The sequence below is a fragment of the Periophthalmus magnuspinnatus genome, chromosome 20, assembly GCF_009829125.3.
Source record: "Periophthalmus magnuspinnatus isolate fPerMag1 chromosome 20, fPerMag1.2.pri, whole genome shotgun sequence".
NCBI classification, from domain to species: domain Eukaryota; kingdom Metazoa; phylum Chordata; class Actinopteri; order Gobiiformes; family Gobiidae; genus Periophthalmus; species Periophthalmus magnuspinnatus.
In genome coordinates, this window is record NC_047145.1 from 3926366 (window position 1) to 3953261 (window position 26896).

General features: G+C 36.4%; 1 protein-coding gene across 5 annotated transcripts in view; it reads right to left on the bottom strand.

Moving 5' to 3' along the window:
• pfkpa (phosphofructokinase, platelet a) overlaps positions 1 to 26684 on the bottom strand; it is a 48938-nt gene extending 22254 nt beyond the window's left edge. For 2 of the 5 annotated variants that reach the window (XM_033985658.2, XM_055230191.1), the window contains exons 1-12: positions 26429 to 26669; positions 18636 to 18709; positions 16902 to 16979; positions 12481 to 12670; positions 10871 to 11036; positions 10364 to 10408; positions 9856 to 9964; positions 7803 to 7898; positions 6167 to 6259; positions 4288 to 4413; positions 2764 to 2828; positions 1384 to 1453 (exon numbers count right to left, since the gene is read on the bottom strand). In XM_033985658.2, coding sequence (XP_033841549.1) covers positions 1384 to 1453; positions 2764 to 2828; positions 4288 to 4413; positions 6167 to 6259; positions 7803 to 7898; positions 9856 to 9964; positions 10364 to 10408; positions 10871 to 11036; positions 12481 to 12670; positions 16902 to 16979; positions 18636 to 18709; positions 26429 to 26525 — 1209 coding nt within the window. In that variant the 5' untranslated portion in view covers positions 26526 to 26669. Of the gene's footprint in view, positions 1 to 1383; positions 1454 to 2763; positions 2829 to 4287; positions 4414 to 6166; positions 6260 to 7802; positions 7899 to 9126; positions 9223 to 9855; positions 9965 to 10363; positions 10409 to 10870; positions 11037 to 12480; positions 12671 to 16901; positions 16980 to 18635; positions 18710 to 26428 lie in introns of all 5 variants that reach the window. The other 3 variants (XM_033985656.2, XM_033985655.2, XM_033985657.2) reach the window with 3 other exon arrangements.
• Positions 26685 to 26896: the final 212 nt, after the last annotated feature.

The window sequence follows — 26896 nt, forward strand, 5'->3', positions numbered from 1 at the left end:
TATATCAGTTTCAGTCAACGATATCAGTATCAAGAAATATTTTTTCACTGCCCATTTACTGTGGGCCTTTTTTGAACAGACTAAAGAGTCAAAATGGAAATAGAAAAGCATTATATGGCTGTATATTTACACAAACAGGTAACTAAGATACATTAGTGGATCTTACATTGTTTAAATCTTAATTAGTGGCATAAAGTAGTTTCATTATTATTACAGTATTTCTCTGTAGCAATATATATTGTGCTTCAAAATGTGCTGTCTTGACAGGTCTAGGTATCCGCCTCTAACACACACACATAAAAAAAGTCCAATCCTTACATTCGGTTTCACTTCTATAACGAATAGCTACTGTTTTTTTCCCCACATATTAGTTTGTTCCATCTATCCTTAACAAATAAACAGTAAAAAACAAAAAATCATAAAAGCTGGATTTTTTTTGAACCGATACTACCATCAATATTTGGCTGGCCGATATTTAGCGATACCTATATTCTAGCTTTTAAAATTCAGCATATTGTTTCAAGACCCACATATGTATCTTAACTTCTAAAAATAATCACAAAGTGTATTCATCTGGGATTTTCAAAGAGTTTTTATCAAACAACATGCTTTATATTCAAATTTTGCAATATTATGTCACCTTATTTCCCTAAAATGAAAGGAGTATAATAGTTATGAAAAGAGCAAGGGTTCAAAAACACTTCTCCAGGCAAAGCTCCAGTCCAGGCCAAACTGTGAATGCCGCTAGTGACTCATTACCAGCACATGGAGCGACACAACAAACTGTTCATTTAGTGCCCGTAAATTACTCCAGGGATAATATTATAACTACAGGAAAAATGCAAGAAAATCATTAACGATGTGATTGCAATCCAATAAATATAACATTTGAAGTAGTAGCACTGCACCATTATTGATCTATAGCATTAATTTTACAGCAACTGGCAGTGGTTTATTTCGAGACCTCAGCCTGTCTCCTTGGCTGCAGAGGCTGAGTCATCATGACCACGCAGATTTCAAAAACTCAAAATAATTCTTCATATTTTGGACTTAAACTAGAGCCTTGGTTTGCTGAATATTTTATTGTTCTTTGGTTTGTAAAAATCATTATATTTATCTTGAAGAATCTATTTTTTGTAATCTTAAAATGTGTGTAATGGCAGTAATTTCATGTTGGCTAAGCTGAAATGGATCCTGGTCTTTGCAGTTGCTTTGGCTTCTTTTCCTATCTCAATGAAATACAGTACAAAGAATATTATCGTTTATCCCACATGCACAGAGAGTGAGGGGGATGACTGTTTTGAGTTTAAACAGTTTAGAAAGTTGCTTGTTTTTGTTTTGTGTTGTTGAAGGAAACAGAGGGACAGTTAAGGTCACACTCACCACCGGCAGCTCCGACTCGTGTTTACGATGAGCCAGCAGTTTGTACGTCCTCAAGTTGTTCTCAAAACTCCTGAAAACACAAGGTTTTAAAGAAAGTTATTATGCTTTTGGTACAACAAATATCAGAAAAGTAAAATCCCAAATGCTGAACTTGATTATTTCTTATGGTTAAAAGACCCTATTGATACTTTTCAGTGACATCACACTGGGGGTGTTCTACATGTATCTCTATAGTGGAATGTTCAGCAGTTATCATAGACACACAATGCAAAAATGAGCAAACACTGTCAAAAAATACAAAATGCATTTAAACAACACATTTTCAGGAGCCTGTGATCAATGCTAGTGTTCATGGTCCTGTTTCTGTGATTTTCAACATTGACTCACTGAAAAACTGTTGGCTAATGCTAGCTGCTAGCTTGTGGCTGTGATTTTATGTGTGAGAGACTTGTTTAACAGCACAAATCAGCTCACCTGTTGTAGTTCCAACTAAATCAGCTCTTTCTTGTCAGATTGTGTTACAATAAAGTTCAGATTATAGTCTAAATGAGCTTCTGACAGAGTAGTGCCTTTAGTTAGCATCACCCTCCCTGGATATGTTGATGACATCAGCTGCAAAGTACCAGTAGAGCGGGATGAAATGTCAAAAATGTCTGTAACCATGGAAATCTGCCATGGTTGTGGCAGTAGTGCAAAACTGTCATAGAGATATATTACCCAAAACAACAGCAAAATGTAAACAAAAACACAGTGGAACAACTCGATAAACTGCTGGGTCATCACTGGTAAATACATCTATCTCTATATTGTCAGAAATTGAAATAAATAAATAATTTGTTTAATTGAAAGAAGGCTAAGGCTAGTATTTAGCATCTTAAGATCTTCATTGGCTTAACATCAGCAAAATCAGATCAACAAAATCTGCCTTTAAACAACATTCATTTTAACTGCCCCCCATCTGTATTAAATATTGACCTATACAAAGTTGTGATGTCATTTGAAACCCAGCAATATCTGAGTATAAAGTATTACAGTTGATGTGAATAAAAAAGCATTGCATATCAACAACAGGAAGATGCCCGGAGTTCAATAAAGCCATGTGATATGTTTTCACTGTTGCAAGCAAAGCATTATTTGATCCAGATCTCACTTCCCAGTAATATGAGGCTCTTTCAAAATAAGTGTGTATATTGTTAGACTGACAGAACCCACTGATAAATGGAGTGTAAGGTTAGAGTTAGAAGCTCTGTGTGAAATACTAACACAGCCTGGTAGTGTGTTGTCACTTCTCCGAGAGTTTTAAGTTCATGCCTCATGTTAAACCAAAGATTTTAAGATGCTGAATACAAAAGAGGAACTAGAATCATTTGTTCATCTCACCTGCCTCGAAGCTTCACTGCGTCCTCAAATCGTTTCTCATCCATCGCCTTCTGCACCTCTTGAGTCTGACAAAAATCATTTTAAAATAGCATTAGTAATACTACATACAGGCTTGTTGTTTGCTACCACACTGCTACCATTACTACCACAAACTGCTGATTAGGTGCAATAGGAAAAATAACTATGGCAGCAGCAGTAGCAATGTAATATGTAATGAAAACGCTTGTTTAAAGTGATGGTCTGTAACTTTCTGGAGGTGGAAAAGCAACTGCATGAGTCCAGGGAAATAGAAAGTTAAACTCCATGGAGACAGATAAGTTTCATGCCATCCTGTGAAAGGTTAGAGCCAAAAGGAGCCAACATTTCCATGGAAACAAGCAGGAGAAAGCCCTTCTTCAAGTCAAATAGTCAGGTTTGTGGAGAATCAAGTCTGCTCAGAGGAAGGATGCATGTTTTTCTTTTCTACTTTTTAATTCAATAAAACCATCTATAGTGAAACAACGAACATGATTTTTAGTTGTAGTCTATAATTTGGCAAAAAGTTTCATTATGTGGCTTTAATTAATTGAACTTGAAGTTATGCATTCACTTATATAATAACCTTTTGTAGACAGGCTTTGTAAAAAAAAAAAAAAAAAATACAATAAAAGTCAGAACTGTTGTTATTGCCTTGTTTTGATGAGTTAACATTACCTCACTGTGCACCTGAGCCACTGGTGCCAACATTTAAATAATCATTAACTCTCCTCTGTGTAAATAGAGCTCTTGTGGACATTACAGCCACTCCACACTCAGTGATCTGTGATGTGGGTCAACAGTCACTTTAGCTTCTGATACTGTGAATCTACCGCTGTTTAAATATTGCATCGTTCTTTGATTTGTAAATATTAGGGATGCTAAAAATAACCAAATATCACAGTAAGGGATCTATATTAGAGAAGGCTTTTTTTTCTCTGAATTAGGTATCATTTATATTTGTAGAAAAAAAAAAAAAAAAGTTTACTCATAGCTTTTTGCATGTTTGCATTTGAGGCTTGAATGCTCGCAATATGTCTGTTTTCACCTACCCCTAGCTCCACCCACTGCTCTGTGCTTGTTATTAATCAAAAGGTTGAGAATCTGGGTCATACATGTAGGGTTCATATGCCATGCAGCCATTTTTCAACAATACAAACTTGTAAAATGCCTCTATGAAGAGATGGGGTCTATCAGTCAATTCAAAGAGCCATTTCTATTAGGACTAAGCCAAGGTTAATATTGCGGTTTAGAATGAACAAGATGTAAATAATGATCTTAATATGTTATAGTTTGTTACTAAATGTATACCCAAATAAAAGCCAGAAATAAAGCATAAGTCTTTCTCTAAATTGTGTTATGCAAACAAAAACACCTTGCTATTTTAGACACTGGAGCTTCCTTTTGTTAGATTATAGTAATAACAGCAAGACTTTTGATACCTCACTGTTGCCATTATAGTTACGCCTTTACTTTTTATTGTTTAGTGTTGTCCCGTTCGAGCCGTACCATCTGCACACACTCCATGAGGGGCAGCCGCACAGACTGGTTCCCTGACAGAGACACCACGCAGGCCGGAGTGTTGGCTGTGGTTTCCAGCAGGGCAAGAACCGCCTCCACGCCCATTCGACTGGCCTGCAACAAAGACATGCCATCAATACTGCAAACACATGAGTATGAATAGGATTACTGTTTACTAATAATGCAATATTTTAGGGAGAAAATATAGTGTTGTCACGATAGTAATACTTCACTGAAACTCATTACTCAATATCAGTTTTGATACCACAATGATACTAAATAACTCCTTTTCAAACAATAGAATGTCACAGTCACCACAAAAATGTAGTACCCGATTTTTTTCCCACATATTTGAGCTAAGCAAATTTGTCTTGCGCCAGTAGATATACTATATAAGCAGCTCTTGAGGTTAAAATAAGTCTGATATGTGCTGTCTGCATCTAAATTAAAAAAAAAACAACAACTTATTTTCGAATAAACAGGAAGTGTGAGTTAGCATTTAGCAAAGCAGAGTTTTGCCATCACTATAACAACTGGTTTGTTATAGTGATGGCAAAACTGTGCTTATAAACTCATCACTGTGAATAATTAGGATGTTCCAAATGCAAAAGGTAAGTGAGGAATAACTCTGGACCATGGGAAACAGTCTAAAATGAACTACTGATACTTCTGTTTTTCACATTTTTATGAAAATCAGGTACAGCACCTTTAACACTTTAATAATGTTCACTTTAATAATTGTAAATAATGTACACTGCAGTGAAGTGATTTAAATTTAAATGTCCAACTGCACTTCCTTAAACGAGTGAAGAGATTTACTCAGTGTTGAACATAAACATGGCTTCAGGCAACAGCTTTATTCTGTATGTTTGACCTCAGGCAACACCATATTTTACATCACAGTGTACATCTAAATTACGTGCTTGTAATACTAAAGTAACTACATCCAACATGAGAGATTTTGTGTTGCCTTTCAGATAAATCCACAAATTCTGTTACATAACCATCAGATACAGTGGATCTGTCTAATCGCTGTGTTTCGTGCACACATGGACGGCCTGGTGTTTGAGAAAGGACAAGTTATTTCATGGGAAGGTTATTGAAGTTAGGTTTTTTCGTAGTGTATGCCAGATTTCTGCAAACTGTATTGATCCACGGAATCAGTGGCAGACCAGTAGAGGTATAGTCAGCAGTTGTTTTTTTTACATTTTTGTTACTATGAAGTACTTATCAAAGAGTATGGCAATATTTTAGTATTTGTCCATTTTCCTACCATCTGCTTGTATCCTTGGAGATCTCATTGGCTCAAATGTTCCACACTATCATGGCAATAAACGGGGCACCTCTAAACAGATCTGACATGTATGTTGCCGGGGGGTGTCACCTGTTTGTTTTTTTGGATCAGTAAGTTTAATGCCATACTGTGGAACGTTTGTGTCAATGAGATCACCATGGAGACAAGCAGGTGGCAGGAAACGTTGCATAAGCAAGACATTATCTCTGTGGGGACAGGACAGGCAGATGCCGAACCCTCCACCGGAAAAGTTACATAATGCAGCTTTAGATAACTCTTTCCCATTATTAGTCTTACAGTTGCAGTTTATTAGCAATATTTGAAAGTCATGTTGTAGTACATAAACTATTATTTCATTTCATTTATCTTTATTTATACAGGGAGAGCCCAATGCAAGTACCTGACTCTATATCTGGTTATTAGTGCTTTATACATGCCTGAAAAACACTAACTAGCATACGAATTACCACTTAGTCAACTACTAATATGCAATCTTAAATTTATATTACTTTTAAGATACAACATGAAACAAATATAATCCTTTTTTTTTTTTTTAAATAAATATCTACGTACCAGGATTCGGTCGAAAGCAGACGGCGTCCCTCCTCTTTGCACATGTCCTAAGATTGTAACTCTTGTGTCAAAACCCAAGTTCTTAACAACAAGCTAGTGAGAAACAAAGGTACACGCATTAAATCTATATCAATGTTACTTTTGTCCTGTATGTTCAAATGCGACCAACATCCATGCACACACAGTCACACAACAGACCCTTTAAAAGATGGTAAATACATTCTAAACTCTGTAATGGAGGCAACTGGAGGCAAAAGTGAAATGGAACAAGTTGTGATTTCAATGGAGAAAAGTATGTTTGACAAATGATAACCACTCAGATAAATGGGTGATTTCAGTGCCTGGTTTAAACACATTTACAATTGTATTTATATATTTGTTGTATTTATGTAAAGGGCCTGCACTTGATTGTTTTTCCATTTATTTGTGCAAAATGTGTCTTGCTCCAGAACAGATATGTTTTATAAGCAGCTCTTGAGGTCAAAATATGTCCACTGTGTGCTGTCTGCATCTAGTTGTCCAGTAATCAGGAAGTGCACTGTTAGCATGCAAGTTGTTGTTAGCATTATTGTCACAACAAAATTGAGTTGTGAAAAGACCTTATAAACTCATCATGGAGAGTAATTGAGAGGCCCGAACTGCAGGTAGGTGAGGAATGACTTTGGACCACTGCAAACTGTTTAAAATGAACTAGTTCTGGGGGGTTTTTTTGTGTTTTTTTTTTTTTTGTTTTTTTTTTAAGATAACAAAAAACAGGTAGACAGAATTGTTTGATGAAAGTGAAATACTTGGCAGAAATGTTGACCCCCACAATAGTTTTTCATTTTATTTACAAATATATTACATACTAATAATAATACTAATAATTTACAGATATATTACATACTTGACCAACATGATGTTTTTATTTTATTTTATTCTTTTAAATGTAATTTTAAGACTTGAAAATTTTTATTTTTTCCCCCCATGCATTGTAATAGATAAGCAAACTAACTGATTTCTACCCTGGAAATTCAACATTGTTTCTTATCATGTTGTTAAAGACTTAAAATCATTAACATTTAGACCTGATATCAGTTAACTCTTGAATATGCATTATAGTCTACTCCATTTTCTGCCTCCGTTGCCTCTATTCCTGAATTTTGAACAATCAGCTGACACAGCATTTTAAAGGGTCTAAAAACAAATGACCAATGTAAAAAATAAATACATTTTAAAAATTGTTGAACAGTTAGGAAAGACCACAAAACACAAAGCAGAGATAAAGGGGAAACAGCAAAGCACTAGCAAGCCTCTCTAACTTTTCAGTCATGTTAGCCCCAACACTGAAGCATTACTACACTACAAAGAAATGCAACTTCTGCCGATACATCATTTTTTTTTTTTTTAGTAGCAAATCGTGATCCCTGATTCTTAAAATAAATATTGTGAAGTTTAGTATAGCAGAAGTGGTGGAAGCAATGTGATTTGTTTTACTTACAAACTACTCAGGGTGGTTTGACAGTGCATTCCAAGAAACACAGCAACAAGAATCAACAGCCACACCAGTAGGGGGCAGCAGTAGAGGTGGTAAACAGGAGGTCCAAGCTGGTTTTTGAAAATAAAATGGGAGCATACACAATGGCTCTGTACTTACATCCTTCACATAGTCAGTAGTTATGGGTCGGTTGTTTTGATCAATCGCACCCTCTGCTATTATAATGATATTGAGTCTTTTCAGGCCTGCTCGGTTCTATAAAAGTCGAAGGGGGGAAACAGAAACATGACAGAAAACTTAGATGAGGGCGTTGACGTGGGCTTTCAAGAGCACGGTGCCTGGAGACCGGAGATTGAGATGTTAATAAAGTCTTACCCAAAAATGTTTTCACTGTGCAATTAATTCTGCTACTGGGAACTTGGCAGGAGCAGTGTGTACTTTTCAAAGCTGGATTAGACCCACACAAACCATTCATTATGATAAATGTACTGTTATTTTAAGGCTATGTTCACACTACAGTAAAACATTGTAGTCTACAACATCAAATAGTAGTTTAATGGATATGTAGACTGTGCTTTTATTGTAAAAAAAAAAAAAAGGTATTTACAATCCCAACTGAACCTGTGTTGCCAGTGCTGTAACCTGCAGATACAGGACACATACAAGGTTTTCTCATCCTCATTATATGGACAGGCCTCAGAACCTCCAGAATTCACTCACTGAGCTACAGCACTACTGCACTGCAATATTTTTGTATTAAAGTATAATTAATTACAATGCAAAAAAGTGCCATATATGTAAAGAAATGAATAAACGTCTGGTGTACTTTCTACTTCCTGTTTGAAATGGGACATGTACCATAAACAGGAAGACAACTAGTATTTTAGTCTAGACAGACGTTGACAGCAGTAGCTATTCAGGAACTATTCATTACAGTAATGTCACGATAATTACTAAAATGACTATATGTTAGATTTTTGGGGGTCAATATTGATCGTGGTACTTTTTGGGGTTATTTTTTGGCTATATGATAAGATTTGAGCTGTAGAAAATTGAATTAATAACTTCACCTCATGATATAGATCTGATAAATCTGCTCTTTTGTGTACGTGGTATAAATTAGTTTCAATATTATCGTTTATCTCCTATATTTACTTCAGCAATATATTACACTTCATAATTTGTTATCGTGACAGGTCTACTATTCATCATCTTTATTCTAAGGAAAACGCGAACCAAATAAATTTTTTAATGAGAAAACTACATATTTGAACGCAAAGGTTTTAATTTCAAAGATGCAGAAGTGACCTGAACTTGTGCCAAACCATAAGATTAGTAATAAAATGTTCACAACATAAGCTAGCATCTGGCAGAGTGAACATAGCCCTAAATATAACAGGACATTTGGGCTGCACGTTGAGTTACCTCCGCTGAGGCCTCCTTGCTCCTGGTTTCCCCTTCTCTTTAATACAAATGTACTCACATCCTTCACAAGACTAGAGGTAATGGGTTTTCCATGTCTGTCAATGGCTCCCTCTGCTACTATGATAATGTTGAGCCTGGTGCCCCTCGAACGCGTCTGAGTGTAAGGACAATATGATGGTTTTAAATCATACATATAAATATAGATGATACATTTAAAGAGGGTTGTGATACTATGTTAGGTCAATAATCAGTTGGGTAATGTGATACAACTACAGTTTAAAATACAAAGTAACTGAAATATGATCAAATATTCAAATGTGTATATTATTTTTTATCAAGAATAGCAATAACGGACTTGTGCAACTAAATATTAACCAAATTTAACCAAATGCCTGTGGTTAATCAAACTTTAGTCATATATTTTCTGAATAAAAAACAAATAAAATAATAATAATAATAATAATAATAATAATAATAATAATAATAATAATAATAATAATAATAATAATAATAATAATAACAATAATAATAATAATAATAAAGGTTGATAATAAAAAATAAAGTTAAATAAATAAATACAAATAAAGAAAACATAAAAAATTAATATATATATATATAAAATAAATAAAATTAAAATACAAGTTTTTAAATGGTCTTGGTACAAAATGTTCATATATCATCTAGGCCTTACTGTTTTACTAAATCTGAGGAAGAAATCACAGTGTTATATAGACAATAAATGTAATATTAATAATAATATAATGCAGTTTTAAATAAATGTTGTTACCGCAGACAGTTTTTGACACATCTTTTCCTCCCAGCCGTCTTCAGGAGGCATCTCTGGAATCAGCACCCAATCTGCTCCACACGCCAGAGCACTCACCAAGGCCAAGTACCTACCGAACACAACAAGAAACCAGATATATTATTATTATTATTAGAGCTGTAGTTGACTAAAGACACACACACCTGAATAACCACTAACTTTTCAATATTTATGGTCTGACCCAAACTACACACAAAATACTACCCACTGCACAGGAGCTCATATAAAAGCAAATATTTAAACAGGAAAGTAGGAAACTGTGTATTTTTATGCTATTTAAAAAAAGGCAGATTACACTCATGGTTCACTTCCAAATCTCTAGCTAGCTCACTCCCTACACTTTACTTTCTGCTGCTGTGGATATAATATTCTCATACTACAGCCCTGATTAGTATGGACCTCTGTCATGTCTAGTGAGAATGAATTCAGGGTACAAGTATGCAAATAAATCCATTCAAATCATGCTTACCCACAGTGTCTGCCCATGACCTCCAACACAAAAGTCCTCTGGTGACTGCAAGATAAAAAGCCTTTAGTATCAGTATTGTGTTTCTTGTTGAATGCTGCCATTGTTTTCAGTCTTTTGGTTTCCACCTTAGAAATTTCACTGAAGTAGGTTTTGTTTCATTCACATGTTAGCATCATGTTGCTAATAGCTGGCCAGCTAATTTGGCATTTACACATCGACAAGCAATCTCATTCCAGGTGAAAGAGCCACATGCATAATTAAATTTAATTAGCTAGTATTTCAGACATATGATCCAAAATAGATTAGGGTCATTACAAAATGCATCTCTTCAAGTTATAAAAGCTGAAATATCATTGGAAAACTGAATTTCAAGTCCAATATTTTTCACAACATACAAACTATAAGCACAAGCTGCACTATATTAAAGCACTGAAAGCCTTGACAGTCAAAATAAAACCATTACTTCCTGTTTAATTCAGTAATTCATTATAATTTCTCTGGTCTCACCTCTGTGCTGTTGTCATAATGGCGTCTACCACTTCTATGATCCTATGCAGAGCTGAGTCGGTACCGATGGTCATGTCAGTGCCACAGAAGTCGTTATCAATGGAGCCGACCATCCCCACGATGTGCAGAGCTGAGTATTTCTGAACCGACTCTGCCTCAATCACACCTGAAAGAAACCTAAAGGTGAACTACTGTCTTTTGTCAGTGTCAAGTGTCCAATTTCCAAGAGACGCATGGAATAGATTTTGGTAATACTGTGCAAAGTTCAACAGCCAGACCAGAAAAATAATGAAGTTGAGCTTTCCCCCAAACATCATCACCTCATACCAGCGCTCTCATTAAACCTAATTTGGTCCTGGCCTGAGCTCAATTTTGTCCTGAGACTTGGTTTGGTCCTGTTCTAGTTCTGCGTTGGTCCTGGTTTAGTTTAGGTTTGGTCTTTTTCTAGTCCAGGTTTAGTTCAAGGATTAGTCTCAGTTTAATCTAGTAATGAGTTTGTGTAAGTGTGAAGGCAACCCAACAATGCATCCATTATAGTTTCTGTAACCTAAATTGCAGGCAATCTAATGTACAAACTTACGTCTTGTGAACTTCATAATCTAGACATAGAATGCATATGACTTAGAATTAGACTACTCATTTTAAAAAAATATAATTCATATCAATAGATCTGAATGAAATTTTACGAAGAACTCAGAGCTACTTCCTGTATTTTACAACTTTTTGTTTGCTACTTTTCTTAACAAACTGGCACTTAACTGATGTAAAATTATGGTGATTATTTACCTCAGATACTATCCCACCAAACCAAGTAATAAATAGAAAAATATATGAATCTGTCAAATGCACTTCAAGGGTTCTCATACTACAAACACTTTAAGACAGAAACTGGTTCACCCAAAGGACAAAACCCCGAGCAATGTAGTCTACTCCATTCTGTGTAGTGAAGAGTGCAGTGAACATTACACTGGAGAAACTAAACAGCCACTCCATAAGAAGATGAACCAGTGAGAGCTCCTCTGGACCCCAGTCTGCTGTGCATCTCCATCTAAAGCCACTAACCACTCCTTTGAAGATAGTGAGGTACAGATCTTAGCCAGAGAAAAGAAATGGTTTAAGAGGCGAGTTAAAGAAGCTATTTTGTTAGGAAAGACAATCCTTCCTTGAACAGGAATGGGGACCTGAGACATAATCTCACAGACCTATGATTCCGTCCTCAGACCCAAAAAAAAACAGAAACAAAAGAGAACAATAGGGGCCATTAAAGCTTGAATAGGGTTGTTAAGGCTAAAACTGGAGACAATAGCTGTTTACAGTTTCAGTGTGGTTAGCCCCTCCCTTCAGACAGATATAAGGCAGTGTCCCCCAGCAATCTGAACAGAAATGAAGAAGCGGCTTGGATGAGCAGCGAAACGCCTTCACTCCTACAACCATTTGCACAGTTGACATATTTAAATTTCATCTTTTGCTTCTGATAGGACACAAAATGGATTTTGAAATATCAGCTGATAGAAAACCAGCATCCCCACCATATCTACATTCTAGTTTATTTGTATTCTTTTGGCTGGGAGGAATTTTAAAAACATTGATGTTTATTTGTCCTGGCGTACCCTGTTCCACCAGCTCCGTCAGCAGTCCACTCCACTCCTCTCGGAAAAGGTTAGCTCCGGTCAAACTTCCATCTCCGCCGATCACGCACAAGTTTGTGATGCCTCGCTGGACCAGGTTGTGTGCTGCCTTCAGGCGTCCCTCGTGTGAGCGGAACTCTTTGCACCGAGCGCTACCGATCACAGTGCCCCCCTGGGAATTACACAGAAATGGAAAGGCTTTCAGAGAATCATATTTGCAATAGAGCTGCAATGGACAAAATTAGAAAAACGCAAAGGCTCACAATTTTAAGGACCATAATTTCATCCACAAACAACAAAATGTCCTGTCTTATTCTCCATATAAAATGCTAACCCTGTAGTTTAGTTTTGGCTTGTCACAATAATTACTATATTGACTTATCGTACAATGTTAAGAAAACTGGAAAAATATTTTTGGGGGTCAGTATTTATGGTTTTGAAATTTGAAATATACCATTGAAATATGGTATTGGAATTTTTTGTTATTTTTTCACTATAAGACAAGATTTAAGATGTAAAAGGTTTAACTAATAACTTTTATGACTCATAGATGAAAACTAAGTACTAAAGTGTTTCATTCTGCTGTTCATTTATTGCAGCTCAGTGTGTGTGTTGTTGTTATCACACTTTAAAAATGTGTTATTGTGACAGTTTGTCAGCTCATATTTCAGTCTCCAAAGGTGAACTTTGAACAGAATCCTGTTATTAAAACATAAATTGCAAATCGAATTGCAATCACTACACTTGTGTTTTTTGTTTTTTTTTCTCAAATCTTTCAGCCTTAATTTGCAGGATATAGAAATACACACTGTCTCCCCAGTATGTCATTCATTAGTTAGAAGCAGGAGTAACACGGTTTGAGTGGATTAAAGAGCCAGTACAGTGATTTTGAACCATGAGTGAAGAAAGCATTCTAAAATCTGCTATAGTTGACTCCTGCTCTACCTGTGAGGCTGGACAGACATATTTCAGACTTAACTGGTAGCTTCACCCACATACCCTTTCTCACCATGATGCTGAACCATGACAATCAAACAACTGTCTGAAATAATCAAGAGTTGTTTTAAAATAATTCTTATCAAGTAGTGTCTGTCCTTGGCAGTTATTTCCTCATGGTTCACATAGACCTGTCATGATAACAAATTTTGAAACACGATATATTGCTACAGACAAGTATTGCAATAAATAATTATACTGAAACTACTTTATGCCAATTTTTAAACAGACATCATTAAAAAGTCTAAGCTGCAACAGATAAATGTCAGAATGAATCGATAATTAGCCATAGAAGTTATTTATTCTAGCCTCTACAGCTCAAATCTTACGTTATTATATAAAAATGTCAAACTTCTCCCCACTATTGCAAAGAAAAAGCACATACGATAAATAGTGCGCCCCAAAATATATTGTTCCAGCTTCATATATTGAACCATAAGTCGATATTATGAACCTAGGCTCATCACGGTAATTACATCAAACAAGCATAAGCATCACTCTAATGTTTTAATTAAATTTCAACAATGGAGTGAGTGTATTTTCTGAATAAAAAAGTAATCAGGTCAGGAACAGGCCCTTTACATTTGATGAGGTCCCAAATTATGACCTGAAGTATCTATTAAATGAAGTGGCCAGTATCTATATCTTTCTAGGCTTCACTCTCATTCATTCAATATTCAACTCAATTATAGGTTAACTATTGATTAACCCGCCTAGATAATCGTGACTCATATTGGAAAAATTCAATCCTATAATTAGGCCTGTCACTATAATTACTATATCAGCTCGTCTTAGCTGAATCAATATATTTTGGGGTTCAATATTTATCATGTGTGTAGTTTCTTTGCAAAAGTGGGGAGATTTTTGTTATTTTTTTTGTAATATGAAAAAAAAAAAATGTAGTTTCAATATTATCGCTTATCACAATATATCTCTGTGGCAGTATATCACTTTAAATGTGTTCTCGTGACTGTACGAAATATCATCATAGAATCGAAAGCGCAATTTGAGCTGACACAATTATGAAATCGCAAAGACTGCAATTATTTCGATCATAGAACATCCTCTGCAAAGAATAAAATATAATGTCTTGTTGTACCTGTAGTTTAGACCTCTACAAACATTTTGAAATACATGAGATTCTGGCCTTAGTTCATCAGTCCATATTTCAGAGTTAAATCTCAAATATTAACGCTCCTGCTGTTGTTTACATAGTATGCTTCTGTGTAGACTCTGCACACCTGAATGGATGACAGGTGCATAGGAGGAGAAACAGTTGGTCTGAAAGGTTAAGAAAACTCCCGCACACCGTCTCACTCTTGATTCACTTTTATTAGCACAATGTTTTGGTCCCTCTGATCTTAAATAGGTGTACACTTCGGTTATAATCCAACTATTAAAACAAAACTTGCCATAATCGCAATGTTTGTCAGAAAAAAAGTCATCAGCCCTAATAGCAACTAATAATCCACTTATCATGACCCCTCCTGGTGAAGGCGGTCTACTCGTAAACCTCACTGTCTGTTATCACACAACAGATTAGTAGTTTACACATCTAGATTGGATTTTTATTTCTGAAAGCCCATTTATTCCCAGCATTAGATTAGATAGTTGTCCACACTCTCTGAGACTGGAGCAGTGCCAGAGACTCAGTCATGCAGATGAGGCCAGAGAAAATGGATTTCTAACACGTTTAAAAACTGAACCACTCCCCGGCCCATTTGAACGGGTGATTATGAGCTGAGAAATTGCCCATAATTTAGTTTTGGAGAGACACACAAGCTGTTTGAGGAAATGGATGGTCACTTCTGGTACTGCATAATAAACAATATAAGAAATAGGAAGCAGATACATCAATAAAGATAAAGTATTTTCTGGGTTTCAGATGACATCACAACAATCTATAGGTCAATAATATTTAATACAGATGGGGGCAACTAAAATGAGTATTGTACTGTATTATATTAAAAACAACAGCTAAACCACAGGAAGAACGGTCAGTCATTTCTAAACCAGGACATCACACAATGACAAATGATGAACATGATGAAATGTATGTATATTTTATCTTCTATTTTATGCATTTACACTAGTTTGGATCCATCCTCTCATTCATTCATTTTTTCTTAATTTTGACTACTTTCTACATTTTATATACACTAAATGCTAAATGTGTCTAAAATGTAGAAAAGTGGTAAAAACACACCGAATGAGAGGGTGTGTCGAAACTTTTGACTGATAGTGTATGTTTAAACAACACCAGTCAAACATTTGGACACTCCCTCTCATTCATTTCTACATGTTAAATACACACAGAAGCCATCAAATATATCAAGTAAGACATGTGGAATTATGTAGTTAAGAATTTCCCCTTGGGGACAATAAAGGTCCATCTATTTAAAAGGTTTATCTAACAGATCTAATAGATAGATAATAGATTACTTGATTAATCCAAGTAAATAATCAATAGATTACTTAAATAATCGACAGCTGCAGCTCTAAAATAGAGCAGTGTTTTTCAACTGTGTTTGTGCCGAGGCACACTTTTCTGATTAAAAAGTTTCTGTAACAAATCACCTGTTACTAAAAAGATGACCAAACTACACACACACACACACACACAAAATATCTTTCTATTTGACAGTGATGATAGTTTTGCTTTCCCAGCTGTTTCAGAAGTTGGCCAGGACACTCCAAAATACAAAATTATTCAATGAAATGCAAGTGTGAATCAACTTTACTGACTTTGGATTTACAGTTCTTCTTGCCTGACAAATCCAGACTGATCTCTCTGTGTATTTTTTTATACAGACTGTTATCAGCCTGGTCCCATGTCCTCTGTCACGTCTCAAGCTGGGGCAAATGTGATGGTGCAATCAGACTTGTTTTTTTTTCAGTGACACATGTGAAACAAAGGAGCTCATTGGTCGCTTATGATTTACAAATAAAATCAAATTTATCTCACCTCAGATTAAAAGAGTTTGTGCTTCGTCCATTAATTCTGCAGAAATTGCCGATGTTTTTTAAGCCTAGATTTTTTTTTTTTCATTATGGACAGACCATGCGTGTCCCTGACTGGCTAATCCGTCTGTCAGTCACACCCATTTGAAAACAGGGAGATTCACCGGAGACCAGACTCACATCTTTGTAAAATTGTGTATCCTGGATCTAAGCCAACAGTTTCCTGAGCACACTGGTTGAAAATCAATGAAACTACACTACATTTGTGCGTCAATATTTCCAAATAACAAAACTATCCCGAGGCCTTCTTTCAAACAAGCCTCTATCGACAGCACAATTTTATCCATATGATACTGAAGCTTTAGATTTGCTTATAAATGTCTGGTTCAGTTTGATATGTGATCTGAGAGCCACAGTAGTACAGCCCATATAAAGTAAATACTCACGATTTGCAGCATGCTGGAGACGCTCTCCCATGTGGCCTCCTTTATGTTGTCCCCTCCGTCCACCATGCCCTGATAGCCCTGAGGACACATACACACGTCTTCAGATTCGTACAACAACTGCTTAGCAACAACATGGACAGATAGAGATGGGTCTAATAAGAATCACTGTAAACAAAAAGTTATGATCTATTTTAAGTTCCTTCATATTTTTGAGTTTCTATAGGGTTAAAGATCAAAAGAAGATAAGACCTTGGCCCCAAGGTCTTATCTTCTTTTCTTATCAAGTACAAACTGATACGTTAAAACTATTATTACTAGATTTAATAGGCAGGAAATCAGTGATGCTATCTGCTACTCTCCATGGAGATGATAATGCTTCGGCAAATGTAGCAGAAAGTGCTTGACCTATAGGGGCTCAGAGAAAGTAGGTTTATACTGTGCTTGGATATAAGGTCAAACAAGAGACTCCTTGTCATATATCTTATTTATGTCATCATTATTTTATTTCTGCAAGTGACAGACCCATGCAGTTTGCCAAAGGGGGAGTGACTTGCTCCCTGTGTGCTCCAGCAGGTTATGTAATCACACTCTGATGAAAAGACAGATGTGCAGATGAAAACATGAGAGAAAATCAGGCACAGCTCAAACTGCCTCAAAGACTCAAACTACCCCAGCAGGGAAACATGTTTAATCTGTAATAATCTGAGGGTTTAATAATGGTGGACCTTTGTACACAAAGGTGAAGTAAGTTAATAGCAAGGATTTAAAGAGTACTGTTTACTTTTAAGACATTTAAATACTGTTGTGGTTAGGGCCGAAATAATTAATCGAATAATCATGACTTGTCGACTATAACAAGTAAGTGGTGTTTTGATAACCGTAATTGTTGTGGATTGCAGACTCTAAAACACATACAAAAAGACCTTTTTATAACAAAGACTTGCATTCTTAAATCCAAAAAGAATATGGTTTTCTTTATGTATACTGTATTTGTAAATATTCTCTCTATAGAAGCCTTCAGTCACCACATTTGAACCCTTATTTGGTTGATAATGTATTTAAAAAGTGTCAGTGCACAATAGAAATAATAATTTGACTGCTCCACTGACTTTTGGGCCTATACGTTGGGCCAATTTTGATTATTTTCCCAAAATGATGTCATTTAAATTTACTACTATACTCTATAAGAGAGCTGTGTATAACATTTAGTGCATGCTTTGTATTGAAGTGTTCATATAAATCTTTGTGTGTATGTTTTAGGCAGCAGATTGACCAAATCAGAATATCTGCCTGTGCTGGAGATTTAAGGCCGAGAGCTGATACATTAACAAGTCCAAATATCGGCCTGATATACTGGCTAACCGGTATATTGGTCTATCGCTAATAATAATGTTCAATCACTTTTCAAAAACATAGTTGCACAATGCTTAACACAATCCCATACATAAACACGAGGATACACAGTGCAGTAGTACAGAAATAGTGCAGTCAAAACTTTATAATATTAGTAAGTAGCCACCAAAAAGCTGAAAAAGCTCAGATAAGCTCAAAAATAAGAAAAACTAAGTTCTCAAACAAAAGTAAAAATGTATTTAACCTAAACCAAGGTGCAGAGTTTTTAACATATTTTTGACTGAAAAAAAAGATTGTGTAATAGCCCCAAAAAAGGCTGACTGACACTTTAATTTTGACACACACATTCTCAAAGCTGTAGTTAGAGGATAATGGACTTACCTCATGAATAAAATACACTTTGGCTCCCACATATAAACCCATCCGGACCACCGCTCGCACTGCAGCGTTCATCCCTGACACACACAAGAAATAAAAGGTTTAGGGTTAAAATGTTGTGACAAAAAGGTTTTTAGTTATTGTTACACCACAGCAGGTCTTTGCAAACTGAAAGAACTTGCCATAAAATGGGTCTGAATTCTGGGTTGGAAAATTCCTCATATTTGTCTGATGTTGGACATTTCCACCCTTATTACCATTCGGAAAATTTTGGTTTATTTGCCAGTGGTGGCCGGTAAAACATGTAGTCACAGAATCATGAGCTAAGACTTTAGAGGAAAATGCTCTAATCATAATGTAAGCAAAGACTTTTGTAATAAACATTTTATTAAAAAACATAAAACATAGAATTTGGATAAACATGGAAGCACTTTGCATGTTGTTTCTGTCATGTGACTTAGGCTTGAGACGATAATGACTGTATCGTCTTATCACTCAATACAGACAGATAGAACGACCTCACAATATTATGAAATAAAGATGCAGTTTAACAATATTCATTTTAGCTGCCCCCCATTGGCCTATAGTACGTTGTGATGTCATCTGAAATCCAGCAATAACTGAAACCATCTTTGTTCAATATACAGCACCAAAACACCATTATCATTTCCGATCCAAAGTGCAATAAATGAGAGTTTAAGTGCTCAGTGGTTTGGTGCCACTGCTCCAGTCTGCGTCTGCAAAATGGCAAAGTATCTATTGACTAGACAAAATATGCAACAACAAATAAGCTAGTTCACTGGAAAATACATGTTGTCAATTTAAAATGTAAGTTCAGTTGGCCCAGCATTGCCTCGTCAACCACTGATCACTGGTTCAAATCTTGCCTGAGTGCATAGTGTCGTGTCCATAGGCAACACCCTAAGATATGGGGCCGGTTGCAACTGGAAGTGCATCCGACTGAATAACGATATGCCTCAAAGAAAAAGCATGTTCGTGATATAAAAAGATAGTAAATCTTATTGTAGAAGAAAATCCATGTGTGGAAATTAGGCTTGTCAAAAGTACTGAAAATCAGATACTAATCAACTGTCAATTATACAGTGGATTAGTTGCAACTGGAAGGGCATCTGACTGAATAAAGGCAGCTCAAAGAGAAAACAAGATTACGTTTGAACAGAGAGTGAATTATATTGTAAGCTAAATTACAGTATGTAACATGCCTTAAATGCCGGAACAATATCAGGAATGCTGTAGGAATGTCCCATCTTTATCTAAATATGAGTCCATGTGTAAACTGCGTGCTTCACATTGTACGCCTGAAGTTTGTATCCCACTAAAGCTCACCATTTTAGGTCAGCAGCTCTGTCCCCAGCTCCTCCTCCTCCTTTCAGCACTAAAACACTAAACATTTCTGTGAAGTCTAGCTAATAAAGGTCCTATCCCGTGACTTGCATTTCAAGGGAACACAGCAGTGGTATAGTAATAAACGGTGATGTTCGGCTATATTAGAGGCCCAGGGATAGACGGGAACTTGGCTACGGAAGAAAGGCCTCAACAACAGGAGAATGGAGCAGGTTTCCTTTTACAGCCGCGTGAGTGGACAAGGCCTGGCATAAGTCCAGCATAGCAACCAAACCGAAGGACGAGGGATACAGAGAGCTGTGAGAATGAGTGAGAAGGCAGAAAACAAGAAATCTGCATAGAAAACATCTACAGAGTTAGGGCTAAACAATAAGACAAAACGAGATACGAAAAACATTGTACATATTTCAATAACTAGGTGTATTGTATACTAACACAAAATTCATTAAAGGGCCAATATTGCGCTATTTTCTGATCTATGTTATAATGTTGTTTCCTCATAAAAAACGTACCTTGAGTTGTGTTTTGTTTCATTCACACATCTTTAACACACAAACCCTGTATATTTAAACTTTGTACACCTTTACTAGAATCATTTGGATGATTTCAGACCGGGAGTTGCCAATCTCTACTGAACAAAAGGTATGTAAAAAGGGAGCTGTTAACTTGGAAATTATCGCTTCATGACATCAACATGTGAAACAGAGCATTTTGAACTTTGGAGACATAAACAGGCTGATAATAAAGGATTATTCAAACATGTGTGAATGAAACAAAACACAACTCCAGGTCTGTTTTTGAGGATGTAACAGCATTATAACATGGCTTAAAGCTCACACAAGTCAATTTTGTGTAATACAGGACCTTTAAAGTTAAGATTATAAGATCCAAACTTGACCTGAACCAGGATTTGACGAGGATAAAAAGGTGCACCATCCATGTCTCCGTGGAGAAGTTATTGCATTGCCCATAATGTTCCACAGGCATCAACCCTGTTTTGCCGTTATTAAATGACAAGTGTTTTCATGCTCAAAAATACCCTGATAACATGCAGTCTTATTGTGGGAGGGGTCACCTTTCAACAGATCTGACCCATTTCAGTAAAATAAATAAGAACTACAATATTACTCTTTTAAGTTAACTTTTTCATATATAACAAAATAAGTTGAGAGAATCCTAAAGATTATTCCAATGTTGTTCCAGTCCAATGTGTTTAGTTTGTTGGTTATAATCAGGATTGCTGGTCAGTGCAGTGGACCAGCCTAGCACTAATAAGAATGTAAATATTTGTTTTTCATGCTGACCCATAACTTTGAAAATGTTTAGCCAGAGTCCAACAAAAGGCCATTAGAGGCTGGGGACATTTCCTGGAGGAGTCGGGTCTAGACTTGGTTCAGAGGTTAAATCTGTTTAGTACAGTGTTAAACAAACAACTTAAAGAGAAACTTGACTTGTCCCTATCAGCCTGCAGACTCTAGGGAGGAGAATAAAAAGACTCTTGTGCACTTATCTTTTACAGCAGAAGCAATAGAACTGAACCAACAGAAGAACACTATATTATCATAGAGGGGCAAATAATGAGACAAGACCAGCATGTTTAAGATAAGCTGGCATTGAAAACTTGCACTGACCAACCACAGTAGCATTGTAAGTAGTCAACTAAAGTAAACATGAGGAATAGACCCGATACTCGATACCGATTCCCATACCACGATGATAATAAAAGACGTATACTAGTCTGTATGGTTTTGTATTTGTTCTGATACAGCTCAAGATCATTCTGAAGCTCTTCGGGAAAGGTTCATTTCTGTCCTGTGAATGAGACTTTTTAGTATTGATACCTGCTCAAATAGGTATAGTTTCAATATTAGTTTTACTATTGATTAGTATCAGATTTGATACTTTTGACAACAGCAGCAGTACAAGACTTTACTTCAGTTTTTAACATTCAAATCTCTGAAAAGTATCATTGATTGTTGCACATATTTTAATTAACATATGCACCAATTAAGACAGTTGTATTTCAGATTAAAGCAATAGTTTAACATAAAACAGTTACAATCCAGTTTATACCTTCTCATGATTATAATATTGATTCATCTCAAATATAATGCAGATAGCTGACTGAACACTAAAAGACAGGAAATCTTGTGTCTCATATCCTTTTTATAGTAATGATTCACAGTTTAGCTCTAGTAACACATGGGGTCCCTGTAACACGTTTTTCTCAGAACAGGAAATGGGAGTAAACTAGTACACTCCCCAAACATAATTCAGAACTACTCTATATCTATTTTTTTTTAAAAATGCTATTGTAATAAAAGTCTAAAAGCAAAGGCAACATCCACTGTCAGAATGTAAATGTAATACACCAATGCTTGGGGTCCATATTTAAAGGACAAATGATTATTTCCAACTCTAAATCATTTGATCAGTTTATGGCCAATCATGTCTGAATATTCTATAAAAGATTGACTTGCTTACTTATGGTAATAGTAGAGCACCAACTATACCACAGATAGGCCTGTCACAACAATTACTATATCGACTTGGACAATATATTTTGGGGCTAAATATTTATCCTGTGTACAATAAATTAGATTAGATAGTGTACAAAAAATTAGATTTGTTTGCCATTTTTAAGTAATATGATAAAATTTGAGCTGTAAAGGGTAGAAAAGATCACTTCTATCGCTCATTAGTGGTTGATTCTGCCATTCGTTTGCTGCAGTTAAGGCCTTTAAATTATACTGTTTAATAAAAAAATGTAATTGTCATCGACATAAAGTAGTTTCAATGTAATCGTTTATCGCAATATTTCTCTGTACCAATATATTGTGTTTCAAATTTTGTTATTGTGTGTCTAACCACAAAAATTACTTTCTGTTAAATTATTATAATAAGATTTAAAGGAGTAAAATGTAATTATTTGTGTGGAAAGTAAAAGTAAAAGTGGTTTTATTGTGCAAAATAACCTTAAAAAACAAGCTTTTTAAGTGGTGTTTTCTCTCCTCAGATCTGACCAGTACTTTGGCCTGGTGCATCTGGAGATAATTAAGTCTAATCTCATACTGTGGAACATTCCAGGCAAAGCACTAACTTCTCCCTAGAGACAAGCAGGCAGACAGGTAGTGCCCCTTTAATATTGGGACATCTTTTTTCTTCACTACTTTCACCATTTGCTTGTCTACAGATCCTCCCCTTAAACATTTTTTTTTAAAAACAAACTTTATTTTCCCTCTAAACATGGTGCATTTCAGTAGGGTCCGAGCAGACTGCCTGCACGTATGCCATGGAGGCATCTTGCTGTCCACTGCGAGGACAGTGACCTAATGCCCTTTTACATAACAGCTCTCAAGTGCACAGTCAGGTTTAATCACATCAGTGAGGACAGGACGAGATTTAGAGCACATTATCTCACACACACCACGCAAATAATATGAACTAAACTAGGTCTAAACCTGGACTAGACCATGACTAAACTAGAACTAGAACTGGACTAACCCATGTCTGCATCAGGCAGCCTTATTAGGACAGAACACAAAATGCATGTCATGAATGCACAATAAAATAAACTGGTTTATTACAATACCATATAAGGGAGAGACAGGAGGAGATTTAAACTACATTCACTAGCAGCATACACCATATATATTATCGGGACTAAACTAGGACTAAACCTGGACTAGACCATGACTAAACCAAAACTAGAACTGAGCCAAGCAAAGTCCACATCAGGACTAAACTAGGACCAAACCAGTGAACACAGCCTTATTAGGACAAAACACAAAATGGATGTCATGAATGTACTAGGGTTGTCAACGTATCGAAAATATTATACTAAAGTCTATTAAAACCCGTATCAAAAAAATAAATACTTAAGTTATCTGAAAGAAATCCCATAAACGTGACAACATTTGACCTTAGAGTAACCTTGAACTTTTAAAACACCAAAACAGTTTTTTTCATCATCATGATATCAAAACTGGCATCGAGAATCAAGCCTTTTCCTTAGTATTGAAATCGAGTTTGAAATTTTTATATCGTGACTAGAGATGGACCAATATGGGTTTTTTCATGGCCCATACCAATACAGAGCAACCGATGGCTGATAAACTCTGCTGGTCTTTTTGAGCCGTGTGTATTCATGTTTTGTGCAGCTGTCTCTTTGTATTAAAGTGTTAAGATATAGGTCTGGGTGGATTTTTAAGCAGCAAATTGACCAAAACAAAATATTGGCCTTGGCTGGAGATTTAAGCCTGATAGCAGATACGCTGAAAAGTCCAAATATCAATAAAAGATACTGGTTTATTACAATCCTCGTGGTTTATTTGACTTATAAAACCCTGGTGCTGGTATGTTGTGTGGTGTGCTGGTTCTTCTGCGTGACTAGGTCTCAGCCACAGTGGAAGGCCCAGGGTGCACAAAGGCCTTATAGGCACTGATCCTGTCATGCGTGCTCCTGAGTCTCTGGTAGAAGTACATAGGAGGGCTATGCTACGTGCTTGGAGAGAAAACTGGTGCTGGTTTAGTCATTCAGAAATTACCCTGTAGGAATGAATAACTAACAAGAGTGCATAATGATGAGCCTTGAAGTTAGCATGCACACGTTTTAGCATTCACACAAGAATAAAAATTTAAAAAGGTTTTGTTGCACACACCATTTCATTAAATATGGGTGTAAAATATAATCGGTACATTCCATCAAGAAAAAAAACAAACTATTCAAGTCAGCTGGGATAGGTCATTCCTATATAGTAAAGAAAATAGCTACATAATGTTGTTGGCAGGTCTGGACTGGCCCTAAACAACATATTAGGACAGACATATTCACATTCACCCCACTAACTGAAAGGCTGTTGGGTAAATTCCAGCAACAGGTACTGTAAGTATTTGTTGCATGTCCTTTGCCAAGACACTTCACCTACTTGGCTTAATATAAATGAGTGACTGATTGACTGTAGCGAATGAATAATGCTCTAAATTGTACCGAAACTTGGTAATTGTTTAAGGCTGAGTTCACACTGGACACATACTATATAAAAAGTGGGACTAAACAGAAACTAAACCCGGAACTAAACCCAGAACTGAACCTGGACCTGATCAGGACTTGACCAGGACCTGACGAGGACTTGGACATAACCAAACCAACACATAAGGACTAAACTAGGGCTCATTTCAAAACAGAACCAGCGTGAATGTGAACACACCGGTTATTACATTACAATGTAATATACAAGTTGCCATTACAATCTACAACTTGCCTTTGTTGACTTTGCCAAGGTTATCAGTAAACCCCTCATCAGCATAATCACATGTACAATAAGAATAGAAACATGTTTGTAGGCAGTGTTGGGAAGTAACTGAATACATGTACCGAGAATACATATTCTGAATACAATTTTTTGAGTACCTGTATTGGAGTACAGTTACTTGTTCATTTGGTGGTATTTAAAACACGGTTACTTTCATAAAACCAAGGAATCAGGAACTTTTTAGTACTTGATCATGCAATTTAAGCAGCATGTTAACACTAACCCTGCCTGAAATATTCAGAATAAAGCACTCTGTTGGGACCACATTTTAATGTAGGTACACAGTATTGTGTAACTAAATACATTTTCAAAGTATTCTTCCCATTACTGTTTATAGAATAAACATAAAAAATAAATTACAGTTTTGGCTCTCTTCCCGCTATTGTTGTTAAGGACTAGACTATTGCTGATGCACTGTTGGAGTTATGTAATCAAACAAGGCTAGGCTGTAGACCCACATAAAGGATGCCATTCTTTTAGCACTTCACTGTTCAAAAGTGCTCGTCAAAGCGTAATTGTCTCTCTAATTGGATACTGCTATAATTGTCTGGGTCGTTTTAACCAATCAGGATAAGAACCGGGGAGCACGTGACTGGGGTTTCCTCTCTGACGCACGACGCAAAAAAGACGCACGTAAAAAGGATGTATGCCGCTCATCACGTACACAGGATACGAGCATCCCTCCACTGCGGCTACACTCTATTCTCAGCTACTCATCTAATTCATGACAGTTAAAAACTTAAAAAATGACATTTACATTCTAGTTTCAACAGTGCCAATCCCATGCACTCGTATCTATCCCCAAATATATCAAATATTATCATAAAAGGCACCGGTTCAGTTGAGTCGTGATCTTTACAATAATACGTCTTAATTAAGAAACGTTACGTCGACGTGCATCAAATCAATGCGCGCGGATGCAGTTAGGTCAGTTAGCGCGTTAGCAAAAATGCACCAGCTAGCATCGCTTTGGATTTAACAACTGCGCAATGGTATAGATCAGCAGATACACTTTCAAGTCATCATCAGCATATGTACAGGTGATGACAAGTGATTTTAAATTGATTTTGCAGCTAATAACGGGCAACAAATGCTTAAAACTCCCCGTATCTTTACCTTGCGCATCACCACCGCTGGTCAGTACAGCGATGGCTTTCCCTGCTCCGGAGAGATTCTCGAAAAATATCTTCTTGCTGTGGTCCGGTTGTGCCATTTTGCATGTAATTCTTCCAGCAAAGCGAACAGATAAATGACAGCAAGCTCCAAAATGTACAAAATTGTGCGAGTAACTTGTGAAGGACACACGGGCTTCCTATGAATGCCCGCTATGCTCTCCTTCTCCCTGTTCCGTGTCTATCCTCCTCATTAGCATAGAGCCGACAGAGCACGTGTGACTGACGTCTCTCTCGGCCAATCAGAGCCCATCGAATGCTTTGCAGTATCCAATGGGAGGGTAGAGTGATGACAGATGGGCGGGGGGAGAGATGCCGGTGGGAGGTAATTCGTGACAGCGTGTGGATTCCCTCTGTAGTCCCCATCCTCAATTATCTTTGGATCTGCTCTGCCCCCATTCATTAAATACAT